This window comes from Podarcis raffonei, chromosome 8 (assembly GCF_027172205.1).
Source record: "Podarcis raffonei isolate rPodRaf1 chromosome 8, rPodRaf1.pri, whole genome shotgun sequence".
NCBI lineage: Eukaryota > Metazoa > Chordata > Lepidosauria > Squamata > Lacertidae > Podarcis > Podarcis raffonei.
In genome coordinates this window covers 34728149-34753196 of record NC_070609.1, presented here as the reverse complement: position 1 = coordinate 34753196, position 25048 = coordinate 34728149, and the positions used below count along the sequence as shown (strand labels likewise).

The 25048-nt window shown below is 47.5% G+C and overlaps 1 protein-coding gene across 3 annotated transcripts in view; it reads left to right on the top strand.

Annotated features, from left to right (window-relative positions):
- Window positions 1–1000: 1000 nt before the first annotated feature.
- Window positions 1001–25048, top strand: part of GRIK3 (glutamate ionotropic receptor kainate type subunit 3) — a 197595-nt gene continuing 173547 nt past the window's right edge. For 2 of the 3 annotated variants that reach the window (XM_053399152.1, XM_053399148.1), the window contains exon 1: window positions 1001–1769. In XM_053399152.1, the coding sequence (XP_053255127.1) occupies window positions 1610–1769 (160 nt within the window). In that variant the 5' untranslated portion in view covers window positions 1001–1609. Of the gene's footprint in view, window positions 1770–2316; window positions 2417–25048 lie in introns of those variants that run through there. The other variant, XM_053399149.1, reaches the window with a different exon arrangement.

Below are 25048 nucleotides of genomic sequence, written 5' to 3'. Positions count from 1 at the left end.
TCCCACCCTCTTCCTTGTCCAAGGGCAACACAACAGCCCTGCGGTGCTGCCATTGGGTCTTACTCTCCGGTAGCTGCTTAGGAATGAACTCCTTCCTCCAGCCACGCAAGCGACTAATCGAATGCCAGACATTTATTCACTGCGAAGGGTTGCACCTCTTCCACCCCTCTTGAAACGAACATATTCCTGGTCTCAAAGCACCCTTTGATTCCAGGATTCCCCCCCCCCCTTGACTGAGAGAACGGAGTTTATCTCGGCGGAAGCTCAAGCAGTGCTCCTCACTTAGCCACCACCGGGAAGTGTAGGGACCAGAGCCTCCCGCGTCCCAGACCTCCTTTTCTCCAGTCTCGATGTAGCGCACCGAAAAGCTTTCCCTTTTTGGGTCCCTCACCCCACGCCCTGACGCTCACAGATGGCTGGATATTTGCCAGCTTTCCCAAGGAAGAGTCTCTTCGGGCGAGGGGGTGGGGGCTCTTCCTTTCATCACTCCTTCCTGCAAAACTCCCCGCCGCCCGCGTCCAAGTTCTTAGAAACACGCGCATTTCACATGGGCGTTGTGTGCGTGAGTTGCGCGAACTCTTCGGGCTGCGCAGTCTCTCCCCCCCCCCCCGCGAGCTGGAAGCTTAGTGCCACAGTCACGCCTCGGCCCTCCCTGCTCCCAACTGGCTCCCTCCTTCGAGGCCTGCAGGGCCAGAGCTGGAGGTTCCGCTGCAGTGAACCCCGCTGCCTCCCCCCTCCCCCTTCCCCTTCTCCTCCCGCCTAGCGGTCGGCGGCTACCCAAAGGGGAGCCCCGTCGGGGCGACCGCGGCCTCAGCAAGGAGGAGAAAAGCACTCTGCACGTGTTCAGAAGCCCTCCCTTCCTCTCCTTTCGGGCCACGTGCCTCCCAGAAGTCCCTCTCCCGGAGACTGGGCGAATTCCTCGCTTGCGCCTGGAGAACATCGCCGTCCAGTTGGGTCAAAAAAGACCACTCTAGTATTTTCAGCACCGGGACAGCTCCTTCAGCACCGGGAACTACCGCCTCCTTCCCTTCGCCTAGCCGGCATGCCCTCGAGCATGTACAGAGTGCCTTCTCCCTCCGGCTGAGCCTCGGGGGCAGGGCTTGCCGGGCAGAGGGCGTGCCTTGCTCCGAGGCTTGAGCCCCGGCACCTCTCGGCCGCGATCCTCCCGCAGCAGCGGCGGCAGGAGCAGCAGGCCCCCTCCACGCTCCCCCGCCCTCCCCGTGTGGACGCGGCTGCACAGCTCCGCGCCAGGCAGAGCGAGCGGCGGCGGTGGGAGACAGCGCCAGTCGGGGGAACTTGTGAGGAGGAAGGAGGCAGGCAGGCAGGCGAGCGCGCACCGGGCGTAGGGGGAGCCCGAGCCTCGCCGGGCGTGGCGGGGCGGCGGCGGCTCCGGCGGCTCCGGGTCCTCCTCCTCCTGCACGTCCCCGCCGCCGCGGAGGTCCGGCTCCAGCTGCCGCTCCTCTCCGCCAGGAGGATGCCCCGGGCTGAGGGGGAGGCGCCCTCCCCGCCGCCGCCTCGTCCGCTGCTGCCGCCGCCGCCTCTGGAGGTGTAGCGGGCGCCGGAGCCGGAGCCCGGCTGGCTGGCTGGCTGGCTCGCCCGCCCGCCCAGGATGCTGACCTGCTGCCGCCGCCCGCGCCCGCTCCTCCCGCCGCTGGACCGACGCCGCTACTCCTCCGCCGCCTCCACTGCCTCCGCCGCCGCCGCCGGACTCTTCCTGGGGCTCGTCTGGCTCCACTCCTGCCACGGGATGCCCCATGTCATCCGCATCGGTGGGTGAGACGACAAACCGGGGGGGGGGAGGGAGGTCAGGGCTCACTATCATGCTATTTCTTCTTTAGGGGGGGCTGTCACTCCACTTTGGGGCGATTTTATTGGGTTTGGGGCTTTCTGGGGCGTTTGGCTGGCAATAGGGGCGGGGGGGGGCGACCTTGATTGATTATTTAATAAAAGACCTTGAAAACGACCCTCCCAAGACTTTAAAGACGGAGTCGAGATATAGATATATATTTCTGCAAAGAACAGAGTTCTTTTGCTGGCGGGGGTTCTGTCTCTGAGCCAGAGGTGGCTTCGAGGAGGTGGGGGGGACTTGCCTCTTCACCCTCCCTCCTCCTTACTTTGGCTTGTCCCCTTCTGCGATAGACGTCTAGCAGGCGACGGGAAGTTTGCCCCTCCCGCACCCCCACTCGTCCTTTCCCCCTTTCGTTGCCGATATAGACGGAGCTTTTTACAGGAAGCAAAGTTTGGCTTCTCCCGCGAGGCGCTTTCTGATCTGTGCAGAGAGAGGATGCTGGCTAGAGAAGATGCTACGGAGGATGCAGCCTCGCCTCCGAGATGCTCTGGTCCAGCACATCCTGCGCTAAAGGGGATGCTGAGGGCCAGGCGCTGGCGGCTACATTTCCCTCTGTACAGGAGCCAGGTGCAAATGTGGAGTTTGAAATTTTGATGCTGTTTCCCAGCAAGCAGTTATTGCCTCTGAATGGGGAGGGTTTCCCCCTTCCCCCAATATTTTGACAACTCCTTTTCCCCAAATATAGTACCAGATTTTGTTGCTGCTGCCAAGGGTGATGTCTCTTGCCTTTGCTTTCCACCAGCCGGCGCAAGGCTTTCTCTTCTTGCTCCTGGGGCTCAGAGGAGTGGGAGAGAGGAACCACTGTAAATTTTTAGCCATGTGGCAAAGTGAATTCCAAAAGTCAAAGTATCTTTTTGTGCCTTAATTAAAAGCAAACATTCCCCTGCCTTCTCTCCTGCCTCCTTTCCAGCATAGTTCAGTTGTGGTTCCCTTTGTCTTTGGAAGTTCTTGCAGGAGATTTTGTTGCTTGGCATGGTGTGGTGAAGAGAGGGGAGGGGCAGCTCTAATACCAGGGCAGCCCTTAGGACTCCTGAGGTCAACACTCTCCCCAGCTAATAGAACGTGGCCCCTAGGGAAGTACTCCTGCCCCACTGAACAGAAGGGGAGTTGCCTAAGAGCACGGTGGCATTTGTAAGGGTATCTCCCCACCCCCTGTCTCCCCTGGAAGCAGCTGCCTCTGGGCTCACACATGCTCTAGAGTTCCTTTGTTCTTTGGCCCAGGAACAGCTGAATTGCCTCCATCAGGAAAGGGAGCCAGAATAGCCACCCCTCCAGAGCTGGTGTCTTTGACGGAGAGGCAATCTGAGGTGGGATTCTGGTGAATGCCTTCCCTCCATTTTTGTGCTTGTTTTCCAAGTGTCCATCCAGCAGGCTGATTTCCAACTAATGTGAGGTATGGCTTCTGGTCCAGTACAGGTGGTCTTTCCAGCCAAGCTCTCTGCAGTGCCTGTGGGCTTGTGCACCATCCCTTGAGGATGGGATAGCCCCTGTTGTGCCTGAACGTGGACCCTCTTTAGTCCCACTCCCATAGACTGAGCTGCTCAGTGTTTGCTGGATTGGGTAGGCATCAGGACCTGATGTTCCATTGCAACTGTGCCTGCTGTTTGGCTTAACGTGATGGGTCCGTTTTGTCCTGGGATGGCTGAATGTGAGCTTGGGGAGCTGGAAAACATCAAAGGAGCCCCCAAGAGCCTTGGCATGTATGTCACCTGAGGAAGGCTGCCCTGTGGGCCTAAGGGGCCTCTTCATAATGCAGTGATTTTTCTCAAATAAATAAATAAATAAATAAATAAATAGATCTAAGATGGTTGGAAGGTCAACAGCCTTCTATGAGCTCTTGTACTCATGCTATGGATGCTTCAGGCAAATGGGTCCTATTTGATGCTTAATGTATGCTAACTGCAAAAATGAATGTGCATTTGGGTTGGGGGAGGGGGGAGGTTGTTCATCTGAACATGCACCATGCTGTGTTGCTTTCATTGACAATTTGAGAGTATACAGGTTTAACCTTGGTTGTAAACATGGCTGGAACATAAATCCAAGGAATTTGGATGCTTGATATACTGTTGTGTTTGTGCCATTCAAGAGTGGGCACATGGCCCCCTTTGGATATTTGAAAGGGGAGGGAGCTGGCCCAGCTAGCTGAACTCCACCTCCTGTGGTGTGGAATTTTCTCTGAGGTGAAAAGGCACTGGTGGATTTGTAGAAAGAACAGAGAAGAGCTTGTAGTTTGCAAATGCTGTGGATTCTACCTTCTTGTTTGGATGGATTATTTCTAGAGGACCACTCAGGTGTGTCTGAGCCATTGTTTATTTTCCAGAGCTCTCTGTATAACTGATTTTCAAGGATGGAGAATAATTTTCTAAACTCTGCTTTTCAAATCTGGCTTGGCTAGGCTTTCCCCTGGAAGCTGGTGGAAGAAAACTGTTTTAATTTTTAAAAGAAAAAAAGGAAAGATGTTGGTTAGGTTTAATGCTTTTCTATGTAAAAATCTCTTTTCTAAAAATGTCACATAAAAGAAGAGAACTGAACAGCCAGAGAGACAAGAGAATTTGTAGCAACTGCGGCAATTTCAGGTTTAGATCAAAGTCAACACAGCTTTCCCATGCTGAACTGTCATTTTTCCTTTTTAGGAATGCTACAATTTCATCCTTCCCGCTTTCTTAATTTCATTTCTTTGTCCTTTTGTGTCAACTTAAATCAGGTTTTACAATAAACTGAGTTCTAAAAAAACAGGAAAGTTGTTGAATTTCAAATAGAACAGCCTGGTTAAATGACAACAAGGCATGATTCTGAAAAAAGAGACGGCTTGGAGTGGGGAGATCTGTGGTTCTGTTTTTGCTGAAATCATGGTTTTTCTCACTGAAAGAGAAAATTCCAGTACTTTCCTACATCGTTTCTGAGTTATAAGCATTGGGTTTAATCAGCATTGCATGCAAACAGAGGAAGATGTTTTTTGCTGGAACATCTTCATGTTTTCTCGTGCAAATGTCATGCAACTTTGAGCATAATCTTTCTTTGAGTGCGATTTATTATGCCTGGTGCAAATGTAATTGCAGACACAGGATTGAGGATTTCAAAGGCAACGTGGGGGTAAATCTGGAACAGCACAGCCCAATTGTCTTACATGAATGTAAGTGTAAGTGAGGTGGCTGCTGGTAAGTTTGCAAATGCAATTGAACAAAGTATTGTCCTTTGGAGTGAATGACTCCCCATGAAGCAAATTCATTTGGCATTTATGGTTAAATCGCATTTCTTGCCTGCCTTTCATTCATCTGAAGTTTAAAAGCCTTGCTGAGTGATGCAGCAGCAAGTCTCTGCTCCCCCTTGTGCTGCCTTGCAGCCTGTGACATCGCAAAACCTCACGAAACATGGCAAAAGCTTCCCTAAAGGAGCCGGCGAAAGCCTCTCCAATTGCAAGAAGCCTTCGGACGTCGCATTTGATTGCTGTGGCAAATCACTCATCTGATTGAAGCATCAATTAATATTCTGCCTTGTTGAAAGAGGTCAAATATATGCAGAGGCTAAAAGGGGAGGCAACAGAGTCAAAATCTGGGTGAAATCTTAGACTCACAAGAGGAGTGTCTCGTTGCCATGGATCCTTGGGTTTCTGCAGGTGGCCGGTATCTCTCCAGAGTGTGATGATGCTCCTAGGTGAAGCATCCATCTCCCTTCTGCATTGTCCTACATGCACTGTGGACTTGAATGGGAAAATTGGTTTGGACCAAAACACAATAGCTGTCTGGCACCTTGCCAAATGTAGCCACCATCAGCCTTGGTGTTCTCCCACAGACAGCAAGCTTCTGCTATATTTTTTTTATTATTATATATTTTTTTGCATAGAAGCACTGACAGCTCGCCTCACCCTAGCATTCTGCAGATTGGCGGTTGGAAAGGGCGCATCTTGTGTTTTGTGTACACTGTCGTCATAAGCCCGGCAAGAAAGGGGCTTCTTTTCTTTTTTTTGCTCTTGGCTTGTGAGGCAGCTGGGACGAAGGCCACAATGCTGGTTTCGAAACAAACAGGCTGAAATAAGAGATGAGTTATGCTAATTTGTGACTGAGAAAGGAGGTTGTGCCATCAATTGTTTGGATAAAATACAAGTAACACAGAAGGGAGGCATGTGGGCGGTTGTAGTCTGCCGAAAATAAAATAGTTCATTGATTATTTTACAGAAATGTGTTGTGGACAAATTCAATTCATAATTACATTTCCTTGAGAGGGTAGCCTTTTTATTCCTGGGACTCATTATTCTGTTTGGCTTTTCTTTTTAGAAACATCGCTTCCAGTCATCCCCTCCAGGGAGATTTAACAGCGTTTCCCTGATACCTAACCCCCCTTTCCAAATAATAATTTCACAATTGAAAACTGCAGTGTTCAATTGTGTCTGGTATTGTTCTGTGAGAAAAGAAAGAATCTGGAGGAAGGAGTCAGATATTATTTTATTTGGCTTGGATGTGATGAATAGCTTGGAGAAAATCTTGTTTCGTGGGGTGGCTGGAAGAAGTGATTTAGAAGGTGGATGGTGCACTCAAGCCTTTAAGGAGTGCAACAAGTGTGTGGGTGTTGATGTGACCACACTCTGCCCAGTATCAGGAGATGAGTGATCTTGGAGAGCAATGCTTCCCCCTTCGAGTGTGTGTGAGAATGCAGCATTCCACATTCCTTGGGGGTTGTGTGCAGAGCCTCTCCTGATTCTACACACCTCGGATCGACCCACCTGCTTGCTCACTTGTACTTGCCACACTGATCTCAGGAGCTGCAGTCAGCACTCAGAGGCAATGCCAGATTTGTCCCACTGTAAACCTGGATCGATGCCTTGAAAGATGACGACTTGGCTCCCAATTTGTGGAAGCGTAATTGAAAATCGATGCTATCGAAGTGAAACCGGTACGGAGATGTTTGCAAGATCAGGGGTGATCTTGTCAGGATAATTCCTCAGAATTAGGGCTCTGGGCCAGGGAGGCTTGATCACTTTACATCAGTGTGCAAGCAAGATTGGGATCTCTGCCTGGATCCTACCCTCCCCCCCCCGCCCAACCGCAGCAGTGATGGGATGTGTCACCACAGCCATCTGGGGACGTAGCGCCTGTCTCTAAGTTTGTGTCTTGGCGAGTGTTAAACAATAAGGGGGGCACACTGGCGGCAGCCACGGCCGTTGATACAATAAAGCTTAGCCGTACTGGAGAAGACACAAACTGAATGAAGATCAATATGTCACCCCTCCTCCCCCCGCCCTCGCACACTCTCCCCGCGCAAAGCAAATAGCTTCAGACAAGTGGCTTCTCACCACCTGGGAATGGTAGGACCAAGTTAGAAAACATTAGCTTGAGGAACTGTCCCTTGCAGCTCGGAAATTCCAAATGCCTTTAAAAATCCTTTTAAAACAAGAGAGAGAAGCAAACAGAGTGAAACGCAAGTCCATTCAGATTCAGGCCAGCGTACAGGAAGAGACGCAGCACCAGGCCAGGTCTGAAAGTTCCCTGATGCCCCGGGGGGAGCAGGGAAATAGCTCTTTTTTAAAAAGACCAAATGGTATTTAAAATACTAGGAGGACATATGCACATCTAGCAGATTTTTTTTTTTTGTCATGTCAAAGAAAAAAAATGCTGCAATGCTTTGCCATGTCTGCTTTCCAATAAAAAATAAAAAATAAAATCTGTATGTAGATGCTGATATTTAGGTCTTGCTGGTGCGGATTACAAAGAGCCCTTCCAGAAGCAAAACAGCGAACAAACAATGAGAGGCTGCTTTTGTGAATACAGCAGCCAAGATTAAGGCAGGCCCAAGTGTATCCATGCATAATATGGATTTAGGTTTTTTCCTTGTCTCTCCCTTCCCCTTCACTTAATTCTGTGATGTGGATTTAAGCTTCCATAAGCTCAGTGTGTATGTGTATGTAACCATCTACCTATTTTAAAATTCTCCCATTTTCTAACCGGCATTAACATTCTATTTATTATTGTTTCTTGCTTTTTATTACAGTTCTGTGAACCACCCTGAGATCTTTTGATGAAGGGTGGTATATAAATTTAATAAATAAAATACAGTTGCACCCTACTTTTCAGGCTATAGATTCAGGCTGTTGGTGGCAGCAGGCCGTGTGTGTGTGTGTTTGTGTGTAGAGCCTAGCTTGATCAGGCTCTGAAGTGGCCTTTGCCTTCACCTCCCACACCCCAATTCTCTGTCCTGTGCATAGATGTCATACTTGAAAAGCTCAAAGGATCATTTAGTGACATGCATGTAAATGCTGTGTTGCCGTTACATTTCTGGGCTCTATGGCGTGCAAATGCAAAATTGGGATGATGCTCTTGGCGCATAATGGAATTTTACCTGCCGGTGTGGAGTGAGGATGGAAGCCATCTGTCCCCTTTGCAGAAGCCGAAACTGCATCCTCCATCTCCCCTTCTCCTGTTGACGCTTTTTTTGAGGATTGATTTCATATCACGTTTTTGAAACACTGTATTTTCATAAGAAACGAGAATGGCTAATTCTCTGGGGGGGAGATACTTCCAAAACTGCCTCCCCCCCTTTTTTTGCTCAAACCTGATCCCAAAATGGGTTTTTAATTTCAGGTCACACAGTCATTTGGTGATTTCTGTGAGGTGAGAATGAGGCTGCTGGGGTGTAAACTGTAAGATGAATTTCGAGCGAGAGTGTCATTGTTGCTTCTTTGTGGCAGGCAAATCTAATTACTTAATCCCTGCTCTCTTGAGAACTATCTACGTGGATATTAAGGTTTGGCAGCAGTGCAGGAAACAGGGCTGTGGCTGACGTAGGGTTTGCGAAGCTCAGAGTCGGGAGCGCAGTGGGAGAGTCAGGCGGCTTTCTCTGTCGGCCACCCTCTATTGTGTCGTGGGCTGTGATATCGTTAGGGTGGTCTTAAAATTTAATTGTTGCAAGCGCAACCCACCCCAAGTGATGAAAATGCGTTAGAGGACACACTTGCATGGACTGATAAAAATGAAAGACATTAATGCTTTGGCTGCTTTTTCCAAATGTGCTTCATGACCAACTCAAACGCCATAAACTGGCTGTTGCATTTGTAAGGAGAGCAGAAAGACCCAGGACTGTTTCTTTGCACAGATGCAGACGTCATTTCTAATCTTCTGGAAAACTTATCGTGTTTTTCATACAACAGGAAAACCATATTGCTCTTTCACTTTGTGCCTTGAATTCATTTGCATTTGTTGTGTGTGCGATTTGCTCCCGAGGACGTGGTTTCATAATAACTCTCCTTGATTTGACAAAATCCTTCTGTTGCCCACCTGGCAGGGTGACTCTTGCCCTTTTCACATGACAGCTCTTAAGCTCCCGTTGTGTTAATAATGTCAAATGAGAGGGGGTCGATCTGTTGCAGACACCACAGCAGGTGTTTGAATGGCAGCTGGTGCTTCAGGTGTGGATGGTCAGCAGAGGGCGCTGTGCTTTGAGGACGCTTAACATGTGTTCTGATTTCCACCCTCCTACCTTTACCTGCCAGATTCCCTTTGCAGTTGCTGCATGATGCTTCTTGTTGCTTTTAAGGGGTGTGGTGAACTTCCACCCTCTTTCACCATCTGGAGTCTACTGGGCCAGCAGGATTTCTGCTGCATCCTTGGAGAGACAGGCGGGGAAACCCAAAAGAGCAGAGTGTCCACAGGATACGCTTAAATAGGAATTGCATAATGTCACACTTCTCCATGATATTTTTGCAGTCATCATTGTAATCATCATCATTATCTTGTTGGCAAAAGGTTTTAATGTGCTTCCATGCCACTGGCAACTGACTTTGTTTTCATGTGTTTCCACCCCCAAACAAATGTTTCCCCTCTTTTCCTTACTGATAAAAAAGAATAATAATATAACTGGTGAGAGAAACTAGGTACAGCTCACATGTGGCACATTTTGCAGATTATTTATTTACTTTTATTTTTTGCTCTTTTAATTTTATAGGTGAGAAGAAAGCAGTAGCTCTTTAGGACCACAGGAATTCCTATAGCCTGGTGTCCAAATATCTCATTCATTAATCATAGTTCTGACTTCACTCATAAAAACTCAACAGGAGCAGCCAGGCTGGCTTATCTCACCCAAATTGCTTAGGGGGGTGCCTGCACATTTTGCTTCATAACTTTCCTTCTAGTATGGGGAGAGGCTCCCCCCCCCCATGAAAGCTCAAGAGTCTAGGCCCCCTTGTAGGCATGGGCCATTTGCACCATTATAAATCTGGCCATGCTTCTCCTGATCTTCCACAGTCATACCTGATCCATGCTTGCAATCCTGGTTTGGAGGTATCACTATTTAATCAAGTCAGCTGGTGGCAAGAATGTCCAGGTCTGATGGTTCCTCAGCATCACTGGGTTTGGAGATCTGCTGGAGGGTTCTGCTCCCCACGCTCTTTCTCTGAGGAGACCTCAGGCTTCAGGTCTGGACAGGGATAAACTTTGAACAGTTAGGCTATTGAGAGGCTGACAGCTAGAGATTTGGTCTGAATGGTTTCCAAAGAGTTATCTGCAACCCTGAGATCCAGAAGCCTGTTTTTCTAACATAAAATTAACAATAATGAAAATCAGAATGTGGTTAACCAGTCACCCAGCTAAGGGTTTTGGGCTGCCTCTTCACTTCCCACATGAACTTGCCTCTCAGCTGTGGTCATCTGAGGCTTGTTGTGCATCATAGAATCATAGAGTTGGAAGGGACCACAAGGATCATCCAGTCCAACCCCCTGCAATGCAGGAATCTTTTGCTCAATGTGGGGCTTCAAACCCATGGCCCTGAGATTAGGGGTCTCATGCTCTACCAACAGAGCTATCCTTCAAGGGCAGTGGTTGGGGTAGGGCTTTTTGGGTGGCAGTACCAGAATTAAACACTGGGGTGCGGGTGGCGCTGTGGGTTAAACCACAGGACCTAGGACTTGCCGATCAGAAGGTCAGCGATTCGAATCCCTGCGACGGGGTGAGCTCCCGTTGCTCGGTCCCTGCTCCTGCCAACCTAGCAGTTCGAAAGCATGTCAAAGTGCAAGTAGATAAATAGGTACCACTCCGGCGGGAAGGTAAACGGTGTTTCTGTGTCCTGCTCTGGTTCGCCAGAAGCGGCTTAGTCATGCTGGCCACATGACCCAGAAGCTGTACGCCGGCTCCCTCGGCCAATAAAGTGAGATGAACGCCGCAATCCCAGAGTCGGCCACGACTGGACCTAAAGGTCAGCGGTCCCTTTACCTTACCAGAATTAAACAACTCCCCCCCGCCACTGTGCCCCACCCCAGGGTGCTTAGACTGACCCATTCTCTGTTGTCTTTTAGGCAGAGGATGGATACATTTTTGTTCCAGTTTTGTGTGTGTGTGTAAATTTTGTCTTCTTACGGGGCTGATTTTGTTTGGCTCTGGGCTTTCAATGCTCTTTTTAACTGGGTAGCTATCCCATTGTTGTAAGCCATCTCACAGGTTCTTTTTTGAGCTGAAAGTTGCTACAAATATGTTTTATAAATAACACGTTTTGGAGCTTCCTGTAGGGTGGGACTTTATTGCCTGCGGGCCTCTCTTCATTCCCAGATCCAGCTGTCATCAACACAACTTTCACAGAGACCAAATGCCTCTTGGGAATAGCAGTGGGCAGCTGCTGCTCAGGGCTGCTTGAGTTCCCTGTTGCTCTGGAAATGAAAGAGGCTGCTTTCCTCCCCTATCCCAGAGTTGCAAAAAAGCTATGGGCTTTGGGGGTCCGTGGGTATCTTTGCAAACTGGAGATAGTGTCATGGGCTGCGCTCTGCAGCCAAGCCACTCCGCTGCAGCACCAGTTATGTGGGCTTCTGTGGGCTTCTTCCGAGGCCGTTTTCAATGAGGTGGAGGGTAGGGATGCTGCTCTGTGCACCAGGAAAAGCCCCTGTGGCTGAACATTGGGGACCCCTATGAATATATGGGGTGGGAGGAATTTCAAAGCAACAGGTTTGAGAGAGGGCCAAAGCAGCCTGTTTCAAAAGCACCCAAAATGGAACATGATGCGAAAAGAAATGCCTGATGTAGGCTGTGTGTTTTCCCGCTTAATAAATAGACGGCTGTCATCTTTTGTCTCTTGCAATAAAACAGTAAATAAAATATGGAGTAAGCCACGAGCTTAGCTGAGTTAGGGAGGTCTGCTGGGACCTGGCATCAGACTCGCCTGCTACTATTCTGCAGTGAATTTAGAGTACTTGGGAAAGCAGTCGTGGGAGTTATTTTAAATCCCACCACCTGGCCATGCTGGAGGAGCTTCTTGGAGGAAGTGGGCTTATGTAATGTTTCCAGGCACTGCAGTAGGAGGCCCCCCCTTTTATTACTTCCACTTAAATATAGATATTTATATATTGTCCTTTTGTGCAACCGAACAGAGCTTATTCCCAAGTAAATTTGTTGAGCATAAGGGCAGCAGCTACCAGCTCCGTTTTATCCCTCTAGTTGTGACGGTGCTATTATTTAAGTGATTTTTTAAAAATGCAAAACTGCATTTTATGCTCAGAGTATTTCCTCCCCACCATGCCCCCGCCTCTGGGCTGGCAAATGGTTTCTTGGTTTTTGTTTTTGCTGTGCCATATCAGGAATATAGAAGCAGCTGTAAATCATTGAATGGCAGTGCAGGGGTGGGGGGAGCAGGAAAGGCTTTCTCTGTGCAAGAGGGCTGAATTGCTGGCCCCACCCTTATGTAGGATACAGGTATCAACTGGATTGTGCATTTCTCTGAATTTTGCAATGCAATTTTGCTTCCAAAAATAGGGGGGGGGAATGCATGTTTTATATAGAAGTGTATAAAAAAGAATGTTGGGGTTTTTTTGGAAGGGGAAATGCATTGAAGAGCATAATGAAATACATCAGTGGAAGTATTTAATCATTTTATTTCACAAAATTTATATGCCGCTTGATTATAGAAAAAACCTCAAAGTATGAGGATAAAATCCATATAAAACAAGCATTTTTTAAAATTTGTAAAAGTGGTACAGAACAGACCTAAGACCTCAGTCAGTGCAAAACTGCCATGAAAAAAATATAGGCTGATCTGTCCTCCCTGAAGTCTGTCATTCCCCCTTGCACTCAGGAAACATGCCTCCTCCCAGTTTGAAAGATGCTGTCCTGCTTGCTTCTCCACTTGGATGATGACATACAGTGGTACCTCAGGTTACATACACTTCAGGTTACAGACTCCGCTAACCCAGAAATAGTACCTCGGGTTAAGAATTTGCTTCAGGATGAGAACAGAAATCGTGCTCCGGCGGCGCGGCAGCAGCAGGAGGCCCCATTAGCTAAAGTGGTGCTTCAGGTTAAGAACAGTTTCAGGTTAAGTACGGACCTCTGGAATGAATTAAGTTCTTAACCCGGGGTACCACTGTATCTGCAGGCCTAGAGGTGCATTAACTGTACTTTCCACCCTGCACATGCTTTAATCTTCCATGCCTGCAGCTGTGACTCTGGCCCTAATTCTGCCCCCAGGATGAGCCCAGTGGGCAGCTTCAGGGGGAAGATGGTACGTGTGCAACCACGGCAATGCCATTCCATGCTGCTGCTATTTTGTTTTGTGCTGAGGACTCTAGGAGCCACTCAGTCTCTGCTGCCACAAAGGAAGGGTTACAATCCACAGCAAACAGGCGGGACACTGGGTGTCGGGAAGGGCTTTGCAGAAGTAGTTGTCTTTTTTATGATGGATAAAAGAGGACCTGGCTGCCCCTTGGGAACAGCTGGGTAGGAAGAGGTCTAGAAGCAGATTTGGATGAGAGAAGCAAAATGGGGGCAGCAGAGAACATGTGAGCACAGGGTTGAGAAGGGGATGTAGGGGAGACTGGGAGGGAGGGAGGCAGACAGGTTCTTCCAGCGTCTGTAGAATATTTCAGATGCATTGCATAAAAAAGTAATGACTTTCTGCATCTGAAGCTGATGAAAACACAACAGAGTGTTCTAAATATAGGGGGTGGTGTTGCCCCTCTCTGATTACTGCTTTGAGATGAAAGCTAGGAGATTTTAGCACTTCAGATAAATAAATGAAACCGTTGGCATACCAGGTCTTGGTGACCCATCGCGGGGAATATTTTCAGCCCTGGTTTCTTAGGCTTCTCTTGGGAAGTTGAAAAGTGCAGCTGAGGAACTTGAGCTCACCAGGGAAGCTGGAAAAAGCCCTGTGGCTCAGAGACAAGAGACCGGGGCCCTGAGTCCCAGGCCAGAGTCACCGCTGCTGTAGCTTTGTAGATGCTTTCTGCCATTACTGGAGCCAGCAAGGCAAGCAAGGCCAGGCCTGCAGCTTCAGCATATAATATGAATTGCTGTTACTCTGAGTAAAATCAAAGACAGTCCCCCAGGAAGTCATGTCCCTTGGCAAGAGATTTCCTCTGTAGATGTTCCTGGTAGAATTGCCGCCCCTATCATTTATTCATTCATTCCTCTAGCATTTGCTAGCGAAAGTGGATAGGCCTCCCTCATAATGCTAGAACTCAGTGGGGTCATCCAAGGAAGCTGAAAGTTAGGAGGTTCAGGACAGGTAAAAGAAAGGACTTGTTCAAACAGCTAAACTATGGAGTCGTCCCCCCACAAGCTATCATGATGGCCACCAACTTGGATGATTTCAAAAGAGGATGAGAAGATAGGATTCTCAGAGGCTGCTAGCCACCATTGCTATGTTCAGCCTTCACTGTTGGAAGCAGTAATACTGGTTGCTGGGAATCTCAGGTGATGCCAGTTATATTATTGTGCTCAGATCCTGAACATTGGTTGACCACTGTGAGAACAGGATGCAAATCTTGGTGGTGATACAACTGCTGCAGGGCTCCCCCCCCCCAGTATTCAGGGGTGCCAACTTGAATAAAATATTGTGGGGGCCCAGGTAAGTCCTGCCCTGCATAACTGATCATGTGACACAGTGCAAACACACCATTTGAATGGGAATACCAATCAACTTTGTGGTGGCCTGGCCCCCTCAAATATCAAATATACCTGTGAGCTTTGACTTGGCTTGGATTTGTGCCACAATGCTTTCCCCTGCGGCCTATTTTCTTACTCAATATCATGCAGGGCATCACTCTCTAGAGGCTTCTGTCCTGGCTCTCACTGGACAAAGGACTTGGGTGGAATCTCTCCAGTAGCACATTCACAACTTCATCCCCCTCATTAAAAAAAAGTGCAAAAGCCAGGAGATGGAGAGGCCAGGGCTCAGCTGGCTGTAAGCTGGGTAGCAATAGGGGTAGCAAAAGAGTTGGCCGTAGCTATCTCTTATCTACTTTAATTAGATTTTTAAAAATTGTTCTAGGTGTGTACATGTGGAAGGTGCCTGTTCCCAAGTTTCTGAGATGGGGGCACATTCCCACCACTTGCAGCACCCCCCCCCGGCAATTAGCCACATATCAAGGAGCAGCAATCCTCTGGGAGAAATCTGGGCTTTTATTCAAAGCCTTTTATTTGAGAATTTCTGACTGAGGTCACCCAGTGTGGCCCACATGTCTTTCTGGGGGTTAGCACTCAAGTGAACATGCAAAGCACTTCTCTCTCTCTCTCTCTCTCTCTTTCCCTTACCAATTGTAGCTTCTTCAAGGTTACTTGTTAAGATGTGTTAAGATTCAAAATAATGGCTCCCTCTTTACACACGTGGGAAGTGATGGGCCACCGTTCACCTTCCATGCTGGAGAGTTTCTTGCCTGCCCACTACAGATTTGTATTTCTCTGGCCCCTGCCTATTTAAAAAAATACCCTCTGCTTTCATGGGGCATGCAGTGATTTATTGAATAATCAATTTCTTTATCTACCTAATGCTTTCAAGTAATCGATCAGTGCCAAAGCAATAAATCCAGGCTGTGATTTCAGCTCTCTCTCGAGTGTCCTGAGGATATTTTGCTAAGAATGACTTGGAGTTTTCCATGTTCCCCACTACTCTTTAGTTTTCCTCTTCCAAGGTCTTTTGTTCAAGCACATAAAGACAAAGCCCACAGTGTACATGCCCCTCAGGCCTTGTTGTTTGCAGGGCTGAGGTTGTATGCAGTCGTTGAAAGGTTGAATTAAAGGTTGAATTGATTGGTGGGAACAAGTTTTAATTGATGGGGCCTGAGACTAAAGGCGACTTTCTTGCTGCTGTTCCTTCTTTTGGGGAGGCTGTTTCGTTCTTCCTGCTGTGCCAGGAAATAAAAATGAAAGGTGACTCTGGTGTCCTCAAAAAGAGGGGCTGGCTTTGTACATTAAATGGCAAGATCTTACCCCATTTTTTAATGTTTAAAACGTTTGGCAACCTTTGTTTTTAATTATTTCTCTTAAAGCAAAGAGAAAGCACCTGAATTCTTCCATCTCTCTCTTTCCTGTATGTTTATTATACTCGTATTCCATCTTTCCTTCAAGGAGCTCAAGGTGGGATACCTCTCCCTCTCCCCTTTTAATCCTCACAGCAACCTTATGGGGTAAGTTAGGCTGAGTGACAGGGAGTGACCCAAGGTCACACAGTGAACTTCATGGCTGCCACTGCTTCCCTGGCTGATCAGTACATTCTCAGGCACTGCTGTGTTCCAAAGTCCCCTTAATACAAAGAGTGGGTCCACTGTTAAATATGTCCTGCTCTTTGTAGCTTGATGATGTTAAGGCTTATGTAAAGCTTGGAGCTTTCTTTTTGAGGAGGCAAAAAGCTTAGGCATGCCAGGCTCAGTGGCCACTGGGGGAAAAGCATGGGGTGCAAGCATGTTTCTGCAGGATATCCCAAACCTTGTGTGATGTTCAGCATAATTTTTATTGTGACTCTTCCCATTAAGAACATAACATAAGGCTGTAAGAAGAGGCTGCCTGATCAGGTCTGGGCCCCCATCTAGTCCAGCATTTTGTTCTCGCCGTGTTCAGCCAGAGACCTCAATGAGAACCTCCCAAGCAGGACCTGAGCACAAGAGCGCTCTCTCCTCCTATGCTCTGCAGTAGCTAGTATTCAGAAGCATTGCTGCATCTGACACTGGAGGTTGTATATTGCCATCATGGATAGGAGCCATTGACAGCCTTATTCCCCATGAATTTGTCTAGTCTTCTTTTGAAGCCATTCACATTCGTTGCCATCACTGCCTCCTGTGGAAGTGAGTTCCATAGTTTAACTATGTGGTGCATGAACTGCGTTTTGACAGTTTGTTCCTGCATGGACAGTGCAACTCTCTTAAATCCCCCATTGATTGCTAATGGGAGGAAAGAGATATTTTCTAGAAAAGTTTTGCAAGGCGGGATTAAAGAAACAAGTGTACACTTACTGAAAACAGAGATACTGGCCATAAATCAGCTCATAGAAATAAACAAAATTCATAGTGTAATCCCTGTGCGTGCTTACTTAAGAGTCAATCTCATTGAGCTCAGTAGTTTTTACTCCCAGAATGACCCATGCAGAGCTTGTCTGAGGCTGGGGTGGGAGTCTTGTACTTGGCAAGTGTAAGTCCAGCAGGCTCCTGGCAGGAACCCTGGTCAGCTTAGCCCTCCAAGGCCCGGGGCAAGCATACACTGCTGTCTCCTCCCCCCAGGCTGCATGGGCCTGCTCCCAGAATTGCCACTTCAGTTGTTCAATAGATGTTGAAGGATCCAAGAATATCTGAGCCTCGCAGCAAGACTAGTGCTCACTTTAAATTGCACAATATGCAGGGGAATGACCGCTTGCAGTGACTTATCTGACCCCGAAACAGATGCTAGGTGTGGCATGGGGAGTTCATTGTGTTCCTGAGCCTTCTGACTTTAGCTGCAGACTTGCCCTACGAAGGAAGGATCTAAGTTAAACATTCCCAAATGTAAACGGTCTTGGACAGCTTTGTTCCCAACAGATCCCCATGTTAGATGGACCCTCGTCCACTGTTCACACAGCACTGGAGTGTGTTGCCTGTTTTGCTTGGCTGAAGGTTCAGCTAAAAGAAAGTTAGTGTTTGCTCTGTTTTGTCATATTGAAATATTCATGTTGCTCTGGCTATTTGGTTTTGGAGTGGCAGCATCTCCTTTCCTTGCTACGAGGCTGTTTTACATTTTGAGTACCTGGCTTCTGGGGCCAGATCCATTTCTCCCAATTAGAGGGAAAGCAAATTGCACACTAAAAGCTGTAACCCAGCCCAATTTGCATCTCATTACCCATAATACTGTCCATTATGAACTCACATTTAATTTTAGTACTCTTTTTTTGGAGGCGACTCACAACCTAATTAAATCTTCCTTTTACTCCAGGAATATGTTGTTGTTGTTGCTGCTGCTCTTTTCCTCATCCCAAATGTCCCCCCTCTCTCTTTCCATCTCTCTGCCAACAACAACAGCTAAGACATGGCTGGAGAGAAAACACAACACTTGTGCGAATGATGGCTTTGGCTGATGTGTCCTGCCACCATTTCATCATGCCTTTAAACAACATTCCTGCAATGTTCTGGTTTCCCAACCAAATCCAAATCCTGCTTTGGGAACTTAAGTGGCTTTTCTCATCTTCTGCAGGGAAGAGGCCCAGGTTCTCTTCTTACTCAGTGGTAACTCAGGAGCAGAGCCATTGCTTTCCATGTAAAAGGCCCCATGTTCCCATCTGAGACCCTGGAGAGTCAGCGCCAGTCAGTTTGGACAATACTGAGCTAGATGAACCCCAGTGACGTAACTCAGGAAGCAGCTATGTGCCCCAGTCACACTGCCATTGTGTTCAGGTGCAGGGCAAACTGAAGAGGTTTTCCTCAGACCTTTCTTAAAATGTTCAGCTGTTGTTCTCCTTTCAGGGGGCTAGGCCAGGGATGGAGAACCTGCAGCCCTCCAAATGTGGTTGGACTCCAACTGCCAGCAGCCCAAACCAGCATGGCCACTGGCCAGGGTGAAGGAAGTTGGAGTCAAGCCACACCTGAAGGAGCACAAGTTAGCCAGCTCTGGAGTGTTTTCACAATCCACTCTGTTGTATCAGAGAATATGTACAGTAGTAAGAAAATGTCATTGTTGATGGTGCAAATGTGCAACATTCTTTCTCTGTCGCACCATTCTCAATGTTTGATATTTTGTCTCATTTGCTTCTGCAAGCCATGGGGGAAAGCCTGCACTTGTGTTAAGTTCCTTCCCAGCCCACAGAGCAACCTTTTCAGCAACTCTTCATCTTGTCTTGGACACACTTGCCCACAAGCTTTCAAGCTTAAATCTGCAATCAAGGCTACTTCTTGTGCTTTGCCCTCCTTTGTGCATGTGTGGAATAGGGGCATCGGCATAACAACACCACTAATAAGACACTCACACTTGCCAGTTCAGGGAAACCATTTGGAATCAGTTGGCAATGATAAACCATTGATTAACATGTAGAATTCCCACCACCACCACCACCGATTGCAATGAGTTCTAGTTTCACACTTCCATGAAGTGTTCTCCTTGCTCCCATGATATCCATTCTCTAGCATTCATAGACACCCAGAAGACATCGGTGGGCAGTCCTACCTTGGTGTGTGAAATCAATTTCCAGAGGAGAAAGAAAAGAGCAGAACTGTTCCTGCCACAGGTGTTTGAAGCCATGAGCACATAACATGAGCTACAATCCAAATCCATCCTGTCATGGGCATAGCCAGGATTTTTTTTTGGGGGGGGGAGGACTTTGTTAGTGGGGGCAGGACTTTTGTTGGGGGCAGAACTGATGTGATTGGTCAGTTAGTTAAGCATTTCTATTGTTTTACTTGATCTATGAGGGGCAGCTGCCCCCTGCCCCCCATTGGCTACACCTATCCATCCTGTAGTTTCTTGAAAAATAGTGCTGTTTGATGCATTTCCCCTAGAACCAGCCTCAATACGATTCGAAAATGTGAGCCATATGCACTTTGCAGTGAAGCTGAGTTGTGTGCATCTCAGACAGCTATTCCACATGCTCAGATGACAATTTCATGAATTGACAGGGTTACAGACACTGAGAAACCAAGCAGGTAATGCTCATTGGGTGAGGACACCCCCACCCCGACTTTGGCATGTACAGCAATGCTACTTGAAATGTGTGGGGGACGGGGACAGGGACAGATGCTGCATTTTCAGCTGCTAGCATGTACATAACCCAAGTTTTCCAAAGGAAGATCTTTGCTCTTGTGCCTTGTGGTATAAAGGTACCCCTGCCCGTACGGGCCAGTCTTGACAGACTCTGGGGTTGTGCGCCCATCTCACTCAAGAGGCCGGGGGCCAGCGCTGTCCAGAGACACTTCCGGGTCACGTGGCCAGCGTGACAAAGCTGCATCTGGTGAGCCAGCGCAGCACACGGAAACGCCGTTTACCTTCCCGCCAGTAAGCGGTCCCTATTTATCTACTTGCACCCGGGGGTGCTTTCGAACTGCTAGGTTGGCAGGCGCTGGGACCAAGCAACGGGAGTGCACCCCGCCGCGGGGATTCGAACCGCCGACCTTTCGATCGGCAAGCCCTAGGCGCTGAGGCTTTTACCCACAGCACCACCCGCATCCACGTCCGCGTCCACGTCCGCGTATAGCACCCACCAATACAGTGGTACCTTGGTTTACAAACTTAATCCATTCCGGAAGTCTGTTCTTAAATCATAGCATTCTTAAACCAAGGCGTGCTTTCCCATAGCAGCGGGGGACTCAATTTACAAATGGAACACACTCGACAGGAAGCGAAACATGTTCACAAACCAAAACACCTACTTCTGGGTTTGCAGCCTTCATAAACCAAGGTACCACTGTAATCCTAATTCCATACTACTATACCCTCAAATTAACACCACTCCATCAATTCATGGTTGTGAATGGATAACTAGGACAACACCAGGTGCCTTGTAATTTTCTCCTTTTGCTGCGGCTGTTGTTGAGGATGGATTTTTTATTACTCTTGGGCCGTTCTTCAAAACTTGTGTGATGGGGCTGGGTGCCTAACAGGCCTCTGGTAATGAGGATATGAATCTCAGTCAACTTCTTGAACCTGGAGCTGCAGATGCCTTTGAGAGAGCCTCGTTCTCCTTCAAGAAGTTGCTTTGTTTGAAATGGCTACAGAGATCTCTCGTCTGTTGCAAACACATTAATTCTCTCCTTAAAGTGTCTGACCTTAAAGGCCATCTTGCCTCTGGCTTGCAGTGCTGTGATCTTGCCTTTCCTCTGCAGCTGGCATCAGGTACTTAGCATTTCTTTCATATTAGAAAGAACACAAAAGGTCGCTTCCATTTAAGACGGGGCACTAATCATCGAAAAGCATTGGTGCCTTGTTGCAAATGCAGCTGGAAAGCATTCCTGGTGCCTTCTGGATAGGCTGTTTCTGAGGACAGTTTGACTAGATTTAACATTTGCTTGTCAGTTTGATACACCCCCCCCCCACACACACACAGAAAGACAGGATGACATGCACCTTTGCTGTGATATTAAGGTCACTTTTGTGTGGCTGACTGTCCCTTTCTGTGAGTTTGTGGGGAACGTATTTCCATATAAATGATGACAGTTTGCACCAGGAATAAGCTAGAATTGCATATTGTTGTGATGATCTGCATATTTGGAAGAAGATCTGGAGAAACCAAGGAGCTGGTGTTTGCGCGTGTGTGATCCTCAAAGGAAATGGACCTGCCTGTTTGGGAAAGAAAGACAAGTCTGTGGAAGGGATTATTGATGACCATTTCCCAACAAAAGTGCATGTTTGCATTTTTATTGGAAGAAAACTACTTGTAAACCACAGGGGAGCCAATGAAGTTTTTCTTTTAAAGCCATGTTGTATGTTTTATGGCTGTTATAAACCATCTGATTCAATTTATAATGGGGATAATTACTCTTGAAATCAGCCATTCTGGGTAATAATTGGCACATTCAAGAGAGAGCCACCTTGAGATGTCAGCTGACAGAATCTGGAAAGGAGAAACAGCTGAGCTGCCTTCAACCTCCAGGGTAGGGACCTACGATAGTAGCTCTACAGGTGTTTTGGGACTCAAACTCACATCAGGTTTTGCATCCAACTGATTTATGGTTGCCTATATTGTTGAGCCCTAGGAGCCTAAGGAAATTGACTCAGAGAAGTCCCAAGTGCTGAGGAGGAGCTTGGATTGGCTGACACATGGCCCTTCCCTGCTGCAGTGTGGGGTTTTAGAGCAATAGAGTTGTAGAATTGGAAAGGAAACAAATGGTCATCTAGTCCAACCCCTGAAAGACAGGAATCAAAACTCAAGCATCCCTGACAGATGGCCATCCAACTTCTGCTTAGACACTACCAATGAAGGAGAGTCCATCACATTCTGAGGTAGTCTACCCCACTGTTGAACAGCTCTTACCATCAGAAAGTTCTTCCTAATGTTTAGCTGGAATCTTCATCATTGTCATTTGAATCCATTGGTTCAGACCCGGTCCTCTGGAGCATCAGAAAACAAGCTTTCTCCATCTTCCATGTGACAAACCTTCAGATATCTGAATCACCTCTCAGCCTAAACATGCCCAACTCCCTCAGCTGTTCCTCATCAGGCTGGGTTTCCAGACCCTTGATCATCTTGGCCACCCTCATCTGTATATGTTCCAGTTTGTCAATGTTGTTTAAAAACTGTGGTGCCCAGTACTCCAAATAAGGTCTGACCAAGGCAGAATGTTATTTTTTAGTTGTTTAGTTGTGTCCGACTCTTCGTGACCTCATGGTCCAGAGCACGCCAGGCACTCCTGTCTTCCACTGCCTCCTGCAGTTTGGTCAAACTCATTTCAGAAGCTTCAAGAACACTGTCCAACCATCTCGTCCTCTGTCGTCCCCTTCTCCTTGTGCCTTCAATCTTCCCCAACATCAGGGTCTTTCCCAGGGAGTCTTCTCTTCTCATGAGGTGGCCAAAGTATTGGAGCCTCACCTTCAGGATCTGTCCTTCCAGTGAGCACTCAGGGCTGATTTCTTTCAGAATGGATAGGTTTGATCTTCTTGCAGTCCATGGGACTCTCAAGCGTCTTCTCCAGCACCATAATTCAAAAGCATCAATTCAACCAAGGCAGAATAGAGAAGTACTATTACTTTGTTTGATCTGGACAATACACTTCTGTTGCTGTAACTTAGAATTGCATTAGTGATTTTTGCTGCTGCATCACACAGTTGAGTCATGTTAAGCTTGTGGCTTACTAAGACCCATAGTACTGCTGTGAAGCCAGGTTTTCCCCATGCTATTTCTGTGCATTTGGTTATTTTGAATGGGACTTTACTTTTAAGATGCCTCATCTGGTCCTTGGGATAAGTGCCTTGAGTTCTGACTGTGCAATTGTTCTCCTGCTGAAAATGCTACCTGAACCTGAGGCCATAAATCTGGACTTTGCTTTTCCTTGCTACTTCTGTGCTTTTCTTCTTGTTAAGTTGCTTCAAGTACCTTTGAATGTCAGAGAATGTGGCATATAAATATTTAAACAAACTTACAATCTTAGCTTAGAGGCAATGTGGAGTGAGTAAGTATCTCTCTCTCTCTTATTTCCGTTTGAAAGTGTTTGTGTAGTAACTGCATCTTAATAAAATAGCCTTTAGATACGATTCCTGGTTTGCCTGGAGAGACAAGAATTCATTCTTGTTCTCTGACATCTTCCATTTACTGCTGGTTTTCCACACAGCCATTCTAGACTGTCAGAGTGCAATTGTAAGCATTTTAAGAAAGTATATACGGTATTTACATTCCACCTTTCCTCCAAGGACCTCAGGGTGGCCTACAGACTTCACCCCCATTTTATCCTCACAACCCTGTGAGATAGGTTTGGCTGAGAGGCAGTGACTGGCCCAAGGTCACCCGGTGAGCTGAGTGGGGATTTGAACCCTGGTCTCCCAGGTCCTTTTAGAGCACTGTAACTTCTATACCACCACCAACTCTCAGATGCAAAACACCCATTGTATTCAGGGGAGCCTACTCCTGCCTGAGTAACTATGACCAGGAAGACAGCCTGAGAGGAAGGGAAGTGTCAGAAGCCTGCTCTAGCCCACACCAGAAGGAGGGTGCATAAGGTCACATTGGTTTGTCTCTTGCCTGCACCATGTCCCCTAAAATTGGCCAGCAAGCCACCTGATTTGCCACACAAGATGGTTCTAGAGGGGCCCTACAGGCCAAGGAGTGCTCAGGAAACTTTTCTGCACATGCTCTAATACGGTGGTAACTTGGGTTACATACGCTTCAGGTTACATACACTTCAGGTTACAGACTTCGCTAACCCAGAAATAGTGCTTCAGGTTAAGAACTTTGCTTCAGGATAAGAACAGAAATCCTCCTCCGGTGGCACGGCAGCAGCAGGAGGCCCCATTAGCTAAAGTGGTGTTTCAGGTTAAGAACAGTTTCAGTTTAAGAATGGACCTCCGGAACGAATTAAGTACTTAACCCGAGGTACCACTGTACTAGAACTTGGGGGTGTCCAATGAAGCTGAATGTTGGAAGATTTAGGACAGATAAGAGAAAGTCCTTCTTCCCGCAGGTGCACAGATAAACTATGGAACTCAATGTCACAGGAGGCAGTGATGGCCACCAACTTGGATGGCTTTAAATAAGATTGGACAAATTCATGGAGTAGAACAATGCTATCAATGACTACTAGCCATTATGATCTTCCACAGTTGGAGGCAGCAGTGCTTCTGAATACCAGTTGCTGGAAACTACAGGAGGGGAGGCAGCTCTTGTGCTTGTGTCCTGCTTGCAAGCTTTGCACAGGCATCCAGTTGGCCACTGTGAGAAGAGGATGCTGGACTAGATGGGCCACTGCCTGATGCAGCAGGCTCTTCTTATGTTCTGCCTCTTTCCATTTTTATTTTTTTGCCTTGATTGGCAAGTGAGAGAACTGGAGGACAGTGCCCTGGACCCTGCTGCATGTCACATTTCCCTGTTCTGCAAACTGAATTTTCTGTGAAATTGTTTGTTAGCATTACAGTTCCACAGCTGTTTCCCAGACACAACTGTGCATGTCACACATAGTAATAATAGAATGCCCTTTAAAAACTACCTGTAGAGGGAAAAGAGGGGTGGGGGAGGAGAGCCTGTAAATTATGGGTAGAATCATTTGAGAAGGTGCTGCTGAGAGGTGAGCACTCAGATTTGAGAAGCTTTTAGTCTCCTGTCTGACCATTTTGCAGACTGTTTTGCATTTTTCTTCAATTACTTCAATTTATCAGAGTGGGCTCCGTGTTGCAGCATTTAACAGCCCATTGCTGGCGTCTATTCGGCTTCTGGTGACAATGACTTTTGCAGGCATCTTTAAAACACACACACACACAAAACGGTGTCATTGTGTGTGTCTGTGGTGGGGGACAGTTTTGAGACTTTGAGGGATCAGGATATGGGATCATGGGCATAGCCAGGATTTAGGTTAGG